This window comes from Aquarana catesbeiana, linkage group LG07, assembly GCF_042186555.1.
Source record: "Aquarana catesbeiana isolate 2022-GZ linkage group LG07, ASM4218655v1, whole genome shotgun sequence".
NCBI lineage: Eukaryota > Metazoa > Chordata > Amphibia > Anura > Ranidae > Aquarana > Aquarana catesbeiana.
This window is the reverse complement of record NC_133330.1, coordinates 343,239,345-343,250,219: the sequence shown is the minus strand read 5'-3', so window position 1 is coordinate 343,250,219 and position 10,875 is coordinate 343,239,345. Positions and strand designations below refer to the sequence as shown.

Genomic DNA, 10,875 nt, shown 5'->3' with positions numbered 1-10,875 from the left:
ATCACCCCGCATTGTACCTCACACACCTCCCTTGAGGGCGGGGCTCTGTCTCTAGTAGCTGCAGCCAATCAGTGTAGGGCCCGGGATTTGTTGCTAGGCGCAGAGTCCCGCCCTCCCCGGACGTCGTTGGCTCCTCCCCTTAACGGCGCTGACAGGACGGGAAGTAGTTCCGGCGGAGGGATCTCAGTGCGGAGATGAGCCCGCCGGGTGAGGAGACATGAGGAGAGCCCGGCTCACCCCCGAGAGGGCGGGGCAAGGAGGAGACCCCCGGAGGAGTGACGACAGGACCCCCGGAGAGCAGGTGAGACCCCCAAATGTCAGAGGATCCCCTCCCCCCATTATATATATACACTGGTCACCCCTCCCCCCATTACACCCCATTATATATATACCGGGGACCCCCTCCCCCATCATATCAGAGGAGAGGACCCCCAAATGTCAGAGGATCCCCTCCCCCCATTATATATATACACTGGTCACCCCTCCCCCCCATTACACCCCATTATTTATATATATATATACTGGGGGCCCCCAATACACCCCTCCCCCCATCATATCAGAGGAGAGGACCCCCAATACACCCCTCCCCCATCATATCAGAGGAGAGGACCCCCAATACACCCCTCCCCCCCATCATATCAGAGGAGAGGACCCCCAATACACCCCTCCCCCATCATATCAGAGGAGAGGACCCCCAATACACCCCTCCCCCATCATATCAGAGGAGAGGACCCCCAGTACACCCCTCCCCCATCATATCAGAGGAGAGGACCCCCAATACACCCCTCCCCCATCATATCAGAGGAGAGGACCCCCAATACACCCCTCCCCCATCATATCAGAGGAGAGGACCCCCAATACACCCCTCCCCCATCATATCAGAGGAGAGGACCCCCAATACACCCCTCCCCCATCATATCAGAGGAGAGGACCCCCAGTACACCCCTCCCCCATCATATCAGAGGAGAGGACCCCCAATACACCCCTCCCCCATCATATCAGAGGAGAGGACCCCCAATACACCCCTCCCCCATCATATCAGAGGAGAGGACCCCCAATACACCCCTCCCCCATCATATCAGAGGAGAGGACCCCCAATACACCCCTCCCCCATCATATCAGAGGAGAGGACCCCCAATACACCCCTCCCCCATCATATCAGAGGAGAGGACCCCCAATACACCCCTCCCCCATCATATCAGAGGAGAGGACCCCCAATACACCCCTCCCCCATCATATCAGAGGAGAGGACCCCCAATACACCCCTCCCCATCATATCAGAGGAGAGGACCCCCAGTACACCCCTCCCCCATCATATCAGAGGAGAGGACCCCCAGTACACCCCTCCTCCACCCCCCCGGCCCTTTACCCTCAGCTTCTTTCAGAAGGCGGTGGTCTTGTTGGAGGTGTATTTGGGGTCCTATCAATATGTGAGGGGTGTACTTACTTTTGTGAGATGCTGTGTGTGTTGGGAGGGGACAGAGTGAGTACAAGTACTGATACTTTTTTCCTGTGTTGTGTGACGGCGGCACTAATGAGCAGCACTGATGAGGCTTTGACGGTGTCCGTCGTTTTTTATGTTATTTTTATTTATTTTTTTACAATGCTTTCTTTTTTTTTTGGGTGAGTGGGGGAGCGGATTGTGTCATTATTTATTTTTTATTATTTTTACAATTTAACCTTTTATATATTTTTTTATTTATTTTATCAGCCCTGTTTGGGGGGGGGCTTTGGTGAGACATCTCCCCTTTGACACAGAGAAGGGGACTGAGGACACGGATTCCCCAGTCCCTTTCTCTACAGCCTCAGATGCACTGAGAATAAATGGACAGGAGACAGAGGCTCCTCTCCATTCATAAACAGAAGCATCGTAATCACAGGTTACAATGCTCAGTTATGATTGGACAGTCAGTGGTCACTGACTCTGTTCATTCAGAAAAGGAAGGGGCTGGTAAATGACATATTTCCTGGCTCCTTCCTCCACTCTCCATCCTGACAGGTCTGGGATGAGGGGGGGACTGGAGGAGGACACGGACCCGAAGAGAGGGAGGAGGAGCCAGGGAGAGGGAAGAGGGTGGGGGACCTGGAGAGAGAGGGAGGGGGAGCCAGGGACCTGCAGAGAGTGAGGACAACACCAGAGAGGGAGGGAGGAGGAGCCAGGGACCTGGAGAGGGAGGAGGAGCCAGGGACCTGCAGAGAGAGAGGACAACACGAGAGGAGGAGGAGCCAGGGACCTGCAGAGAGTGAGGACAACACGAGAGAGGGAGGGAGGAGGAGCCAGGGACCTGGAGAGAGCGAGGACAACACCAGAGAGAGGGAGGAGGAGCCAGGGACCTGCAGAGGGAGGGAGTGGGAGGAGGAGCCAGGGACCTGGAGAGGGACCTGCAGAGAGAGAGGGAGGAGGAGCCAGGGACCTGCAGAGAGAGAGGGAGGAGGAGCCAGGGACCTGCAGAGAGAGAGGGAGGAGGAGCCAGGGACCTGCAGGGAGAGGGAGGAGGAGCCAGGGACCTGCAGGGAGAGGGAGGAGGAGCCAGGGACCTGCAGAGAGAGAGGGAGGAGGAGCCAGGGACCTGCAGAGAGAGAGGGAGGAGGAGCCAGGGACCTGCAGGGAGAGGGAGGAGGAGCCAGGGACCTGCAGGGAGAGAGGGAGAGGAGCCAGGGACCTGCAGAGAGAGAGGGAGGAGGAGCCAGGGACCTGCAGAGAGAGAGGGAGGAGGAGCCAGGGACCTGCAGAGAGTGGGAGGAGGAGCCAGGGACCTGCAGAGAGAGTGGGAGGAGGAGCCAGGGACCTGCAGAGAGAGAGAGAGGGAGGGAGGAGGAGCCAGGGACCTGCAGAGAGAGAGGGAGGGAGGAGGAGCCAGGGACCTGCAGAGAGAGAGAGGGAGGAGGAGCCAGGGACCTGCAGAGAGAGAGAGAGGGAGGAGGAGCCAGGGGCCTGCAGAGAGAGAGAGAGGGAGGAGGAGCCAGGGGCCTGCAGAGAGAGAGAGAGGGAGGAGGAGCCAGGGACCTGCAGAGAGAGAGGGAGGAGGAGCCAGGACCTGCAGAGAGAGAGAGAGGGAGGAGGAGCCAGGGACCTGCAGAGAGAGAGAGAGGGAGGAGGAGCCAGGGACCTGCAGAGAGAGAGAGAGGGAGGAGGAGCCAGGGACCTGCAGAGAGAGAGAGAGGGAGGAGGAGCCAGGGACCTGCAGAGAGAGAGGGAGGAGGAGCCAGGGACCTGGAGAGAGATAGAGGGGGGGGGTTGGGGACCCAGAGAGTGGAAGAGAGAAAGGGAGAGGAGGGGGGGAGAGGGAGGAGGAGTCGAGGACCCAGGGAGGGAGGAGGGGTTGGGGATCCAGAGAGAGGGAGGAGGAGTCGGAGGAGGACACAGGGGACAGTCGGGTAATCAGTGTGGTGGTGGGGCAGTTACAAGCACCGATCTCCCTGTATAGCTTTCAATAAGGCATCTGACAGCCGCGGGGTGGAGAGGAGGAGAAGCGGCTGTCAGAAAAGCTATACAAGGAGATCGGTGCTTGTACCTGCCCCACCACCGATCACCTGTGAGGCTCCCCCCCCCCCCGCGCCGCTATGCTTGAGGACGCTTGGTCCGATACAACAGGTATTGGATCAGGCATCGGAGAATTTGCACTGGTACCGATACTCATACCAATTACTGGTACTGATACTCATACGAATACTCGGTATCTGTGCAATCCCATTAGTTAGTGTTGGGCAGGAGTTGCCCTTTAACCCTTTCATGACTAAGCCTATTTTTGAAAATTGGTGTTTACAAGTTAAAAACATTATATATATTTTTTTAGCAGAGAATCTAGAGAATAAAATGGAGATTGTTGCAATATTTTTTATCACACGGTATTTGTGCAGCGGTGTTTTAAACGCAAATTTTTGGAAAAGTGACACTTTCATGAATTTTAAAAAATCCAAACAGTAAAGTTACCCCAATTTTTTTGTATAATGTGAAAGATGATGTTATGCCGAGTAAATAGATACCAAACATGTCACCCTTTATAATTGCACGCACTCGTGGAATGGCGACGAACTACGGTACCTATGAATTTCCATAGGCGACGCTTTAAAAAATTTTTACGGTTACCAGGTTTGAGCTACAGAGGAGGTCTAGGGCTAGAATTATTGCTCTCGCTCTGACGATCGCGGCGATACCTCACATGTGTGGTTTGAACACCGTTTACATATGCGGGCGCGACTTCCGTATGCGTTTTCTTCGCTGCGCGAGCTCGCGGGGACAGGGGCACTTTAAAATTTTTTTTTTTTTTTATTTATTTTATTTATTTTTGTACTTTTATAAATTGTGTTTAAAAATTTTTTTTTTTTTTTTTTACTTTTATTGCTTTTTTTTACTTTTAATGTAAACATCCCTTGTGACAGTAATAGGTGGTGACAGGTCCTCTTTAGACCCCCCATCCCTCCTTTACACTTCAAAGTATTCAGATCGCCGAAAACGGCGATTCTGAATACTGTGTACTTTTTTTAAATTCGGCGCCATTGGCAGCCGAGTAAACGGGAAGTGACGTCATGACGTCGCTTCCGCGTTTACAACAAGAAGGCTGGAACGAAGCCGCTCACAGCTTCGTTCCAGCCCGCCCCCAGCCGCCGAAGATTCCCGATTGGACACCGGGCCTCCCGATTGCACGGGAGGCCCGGTAACAGCGGCGGGAGGCGGCGGTAGGGGGGGGGGGGGATGTCCCCTCCCGCTCCTCCGGTATAACAACCGAGCGGCTTTTAGCCACATCGGTTGTTATACTCGGGTAGCCGATCGCCCGCTGAAAACAACAGTACCGGGATGATGCCTGCAGCTGTGGGCATCATCCCGGTATAACCCCGGAAAGCCGAGTACGCATATGTGCATACGGTCGGCGGGAAGGGGTTAATATATACAGTGGCTTGCGAAAGTATTCGGCCTCTTTGAACTTTTTAACCTTTTGCCACATTTCAGGCTTCAAACATAAAGATATAAAATTTTTATTTTTTGTGAAGAATCACCAACAAGTGGGACACAATTGTGAAGTGGAACGAAATCTTTTGGATTTTTGAAACTTTTTTAACTAATAAAAAAAATGAAAAGTGGGGCGTGCAAAATTATTCGGCCCCCTTTGCGTTAATACTTTGTAGAGCCGCCTTTTGCTGCGATTACAGCTGCAAGTCGCTTGGGGTATGTCTCTATCAGTTTTGCACATCGAGAGACTGAAATTCTTGCCCATTCTTCCTTGCAAAACAGCTGGAGCTCAGTGAGGTTGGATGGAGAGCGTTTGTGAACAGCAGTTTTCAGCTCTTTCCACAGATTCTCGATTGGATTCAGGTCTGGACTTTGACTTGGCCATTCTAACACCTGGATACGTTTATTTGTGAACCATTCCTTTGTAGATGTTGCTGTATGTTTGGGATCATTGTCTTGTTGGAAGATAAATCTCCGTCCCAGTTTCAGGTCTTTTGCAGACTCCAACAGGTTTTCATCCAGAATGGTCCTGTATTTGGCTGCATCCATCTTCCCCTCAATTTTAACCATCTTCCCTGTCCCTGCTGAAGAAAAGCAGGCCCAAACCATGATGCTGCCACCACCATGTTTCACAGTGGGGATGGTGTGTTGAGTGTGATGAGCTGTGTTGCTTTTACGCCAAACATATCGTTTTGCATTGTGGCCAAAAAGTTGGATTTTGGTTTCATCGGACCAGAGCACCTTCTTCCACATGTTTGGTGTGTCTCCCAGGTGGCTTGTGGCAAACTTTAGACGAGACTTTTTATGGATATCTTTGAGAAATGGTTTTCTTCTTCCACAAAGGGCAGATTTGTGCAGTGTACGACTGATTGTTGTCCTATGGACAGACTCTCCCACCTCAGCTGTAGTTCTCTGCAGTTCATCCAGAGTGATCATGGGCCTCTTGGCTGCATCTCTGATCAGTCTTCTCCTTGTCTGAGCTGAAAGTTTAGAGGGACAGTCAGGTCTTGGTAGATTTGCAGTGGTCTGATATTCCTTCCATTTCAAAATGATCACTTGCACAGCGCTCCTTGGGATGTTTAAAGCTTGGGAAATCTTTTTGTATCCAAATCCGGCTTTAAACTTTTCTCCACAACAGTATTACGGACCTGCCTGGTGTGTTCCTTGGTCTTCATGATGCTCTCTGAACCCTGAGATATATCACAGAGCAGAGGCATTTATACAGAGACTTGATTACACACAGGTGGATTCTATTTATCACCATCAGTCATTTAGGACAACATTGGATCATTCAGAGATCCTCGCTGAACTTCTGGAGTGAGTTTGCTGCACTGAAAGTAAAGGGGGCCGAATAATTTTGCACGCACCACTTTTCAGTTTTTTAATTGCTAAAAAAAGTTTAAAATATCCAATAGATTTCGTTCCACTTCACAATTGTGTCCCACTTGTTGGTGATTCTTCACAAAAAATTAAAATTTTATATCTTTATGTTTGAAGCCTGAAATGTGGCAAAAGGTTGAAAAGTTCAAGGGGGCCGAATACTTTCGCAAGCCACTGTAGATTTGTCATTTCCCCCCCACACACCCTCTGATGTTCTGTGTGAAATCTTCCCGATGATGAGTGAGGATGGAGATGTTCCTCCGGTCAGGCGCTGTGTGCGTCACTGTCTGGGTTCTTCTTTATCAGAGTGACTGAAATCCTTATCAGATTTTACTTTGTACCGGGAAATGAAAGTTTGAATCTGATTGGTTGCTGCAAAGAAATACAGACAGTTCTCATTGCGGTTGATAAAGGAGGCTCATTGGCTGTTATCAGACTGTGACGGAGAACATTGATCTCTGTGTGCCGGGTGTGTCCTCCTTGAAGGCGCTCTGCTCCTGCATGAGGCGGAGGAGTGCGGGGTGAATAATCCTCCTGGGTGTTGTAATGAAGGATTGTGATTTCCCGGCTGTACAGGTGATTGTGGCCTCAGCTGTCCATCTTCTCGGTGTGTGTACACTCTTCTCTGACTGATGGAGGAGGGAAGAATGCAGAGCGTTGCTCCTTGGTAGACACGAGCCTCTATGACTGATGGAGGAAGGAAGAATGCAGAGCGTTGCTCCTCTGTAGACACGAGCCTCTATGACTGATGGAGGAGGGAAGAATGCAGAGCGTTGCTCCTTGGTAGACATGAGCCTCTATGACTGATGGAGGAGGGAAGAATGCAGAGCGTTGCTCCTCAGTAGACATGAGCCTCTATGACTGATGGAGGAGGGAAGAATGCAGAGCGTTGCTCCTCAGTAGACACGAGCCTCTATGACTGATGGAGGAGGGAAGAATGCAGAGCGTTGCTCCTCAGTAGACACGAGCCTCTATGACTGATGGAGGAGGGAAGAATGCAGAGCGTTGCTCCTCGGTAGACATGAGCCTCTATGGAGGAAGGAAGAAGCAGGATGTGGATTGCCATCGATAAGTGCTGCTGCAGAGAGAAGACAGGAAATGCAGAAATTTTATTCTTGTCAGTGAATGTGAGCCAATCATTCCCTCTAGAAAAGAGACAAGTTCCCGGTGATGGCCTGGAAGTGATCACGTCACCCACCGCCACTGACCGGCAACACTGACCATGGACCGTATCCTGGGGGGGTCCCATCATTGGGGCCCAGTGCTTCTGGTCAGCCATGGAAAGTCTCCTTTTTGGCATTACGTGGGCCTGTGTGCGCAGGGGGTGCGGTTGCCGAGGGGCCTGTGTGCGGAGGGGGCGCGGTTGCCGAGGGGCCTGTGTGCGGAGGGGGCGCGGTTGCCGAGGGGCCTGTGTGCGGAGGGGGCGTGGCTGCCGAGGGGCTAGTGTGTGCAGGGGGCGTGGCTGCCGAGGGGCTAGTGTGTGCAGGGGGCGTGGCTGCCGAGGGGCCAGTGTGTGCAGGGGGCGTGGCTGCCGAGGGGCCAGTGTGTGCAGGGGGCGCTGTTGCCGTGGGCCTGTGTGCACAGGGGGTGTGGTTGCCGAGGGGCCAGTATCTGTATGCACATGTATGTCACATTAAAGGTCTGCTCCATCTTCTTCCTGAACATGTTACACAGATTTAAAAAATTTGAGCAGAGCCACACACATCCGCGTCATTTATATCACACAAGCGTGGTGACGTCGCTTCACCTGTAATCCATTGAGACTTCCTGCAGCCTTATAACCGAGGGACAGACCAGCAGCTGCAGAATGTTTGCCGGAGGTTGTGCATCGTACCGCCATCCGCTGATCACAGGTGCAATACTTTCCAGGCTCCTTTTTTGAAGGCGGCAGTGAACTCTGATTTACAATTTGTAGCCCCGGGTCAGCTTGTTGGAAGTTCTTACCCGTAGGTGCGCTGAATGTCTCCTGAACTTGTGCCGTTTAGAAGGGGGATGTAGGGGGAGGCTCACACTGTGACGCTCTGCATTCCAAGCACGCTGGATGTGCTACGAGTGCCGTGCCGCCATGACTCCCGTGTGCAAGCATGGAGGGTGACGTCATCGTGGGCTGGCCATTCAAATGGCTGCGGAGTGCAAACCTTGAAGAAGGACCAGCAGAAGATGGAAGCAGTGGCGGCCCTTCCATTAGGAGCACCGGAGCGCCGCCCCCCTCTATCCACGGCTGCCACCCCGATGCTCTATCCACGGCCGCTATTCTCGCAGGACACGCCACCCCCTATTCATGCGTCTGGCCCCTTTCAGGACATCGGGTGCTTGAATTACAGCGGCGGGGGTGTTTCGTTTTTTTTTTTTTTTTTTAAGCACCTGATTAGAGCCAGAGGCTCTAATAGGCTCCACAATAGGGTGGTGCAGATCATTGCTCCAGGAGCCCACCCAGGTGTTACAACAGCGAATTAATATTCGCTATTGAAACCCTGATCCTCAGTCCGGCCAATCGGAAGCAGGACTGAGACCCGTTTTTTGATTTGGCCGAAAAGAGACGCAGTTGGCCGCCGAGGAGGAGAAGGGAGGAAACGGAAGCCACCGCGATGCCAGTGTAGGTCAGGGGAGAAGGGAAAGCCCTTGGTGAAGCCCGGGAGAAGCGCTGCTCACCATAGATGGGGTAAGTGCACACAAGACCCACCCGACCAACCGGAGGGAGGGGGGGGGGGATTGCCACCATTTACCCCCCCCAAAAAAAATTTACCACTGACCGGCAGCATTCGCAGGGCTGGAGGGTTGCGCTTTCAAGCGCCAATTCAACCCGAAAACTGCCCGTTTTTTGCATGCGCAGTGACATGCATTTGACACAGGCATTAGCGGTGTATTTTTCTTGTCTGTCCCGGACCTCGGTGTATGTAGAGCCCTGTGAGGATTATTGATAACGCGTCTTATCGGCTGTATGTGTTTTATAAATGGCTGATCAGATTAGAATTTCCCTTGTCCTTGACTCGCTCTGCACTCCCCCCTGTTATCTCCTCTCTCATACTTTAGTAAATATTGCCGAGTCTGGCGTTTTTCCGTATCGTTTTGGTGCAGCCGGTCTGCAGTTGGCCGCGTCCTTCACTGAACGGCAATGACTGGGCTGCCGGCGCTCTCTGAGCTTGGAATAGACGTTCAGGGCTGTTGTGTGATAAGACGTGTTGAGGATTTGAGGACGATCGTCTTCTGTTAGGTGACGGGTACACTTCACCCGCCAGACTCCTCCAGTGTGTATTGTGTGATACAAGAGGGAGGAGAACTGCATTCAATGTGACCCAAAGAGTACCGAGGAAACTTGGCTCGGATAATACCGGACTACCACCGGAGCACCTCATAAAATTTAGAATATCATCAAAAAGTTCATTTTATTTCAGTATTTCAATTCAAAAAGTAACTTCTATATTTTTATATAGATGTTACACACAGAGTGATATATTTTCAAGTATTTTTTTTCTTTTAATATTTGATTTTGGCTTACAGCGAGTGACAACCCAGAATTCAGTATCTCAGAACATTTAGAATATTTCATAAGACCAATAAAAGGATTTTTAATACAGAAATGTTGTCTTGGTGAGAAGTCTGTCCATGTACAGTATAGGATGCACTCAATACTTGGTCGGTGCTCCTTTTGCATGAATTACGGCATCAATGCGGCGTGGCATGGAGGAGATCAGCCTGTGGAACTGCTGAGGTGTTATGGAAGGTCAGGTTGCTTTGATAGCGTCCTTCATCTCCTCTACATCGTTGGGTCTGGTGTTCCTCATCTTCCTCTTGACAATTCCCCACAGATTCTCTATGGGGTTTAGGTCAGGCGAGTTTGCTGGCCAACCAAGCCCAGTGATCCCATGATCATGTGACCAGGTATTGGTAGTTTTGGCAGTGTGGAAGGTGCCAAGTCCTGCTGGAAAATGAAATCAGCATCTCCGTAAAGCTGGTCAGCAGAGGGAAGCATGAAGAGCTCTAGAATTTCCTGGTAGAGGGCTGCTCTGACTTTGGACTTGATAAAACACAGGAGGACCAACACCAGCAGATGACACGACTCCCCAAATCATCACTGACTGTGGAAACTTCATGCAACTTGGATTCTGTGCCTCTCCACTCCTCCTCCAGACTCTGGGGCCGCGATTTCCAAATGAAATGCAAAATTTTCCACAGTCTGTGATTTGGGGAGCCGAGTCATCTGCTGGAGTAAGGGAAATTCTTCCCACTGATCACCAATGTAAGGAACGTTCTTCTCACTGATCACCAATGTAAGGAACATTCTTCTCACTGATCACCAATGTAAGGAACATTCTTCTCACTGATCACCAATGTAAGGAACATTCTTCTCACTGATCACCAATGTAAGGAACATTCTTCTCACTGATCACCAATGTAAGGAACATTCTTCTCACTGATCACCAATGTAAGGAACATTCTTCTCACTGATCACCAATGTAAGGAACATTCTTCTCACTGATCACCAATGTAAGGAACATTCTTCTCACTGATCACCAATGTAAGGAACATTCTTCTCACTGATC

The 10,875-nt window shown here is 51.2% G+C and overlaps 1 protein-coding gene across 1 annotated transcript in view; it reads left to right on the top strand.

The window, feature by feature from the left end:
* Positions 1 to 123: 123 nt before the first annotated feature.
* The window catches only part of MAST2 (microtubule associated serine/threonine kinase 2), a gene marked incomplete in the record, with an annotated part of 180,255 nt that continues 169,503 nt past the window's right edge, over positions 124 to 10,875 (top strand). The window contains 1 exon segment of the mRNA XM_073593962.1: positions 124 to 301. Within this exon segment, the coding sequence (XP_073450063.1) occupies positions 218 to 301 (84 nt within the window).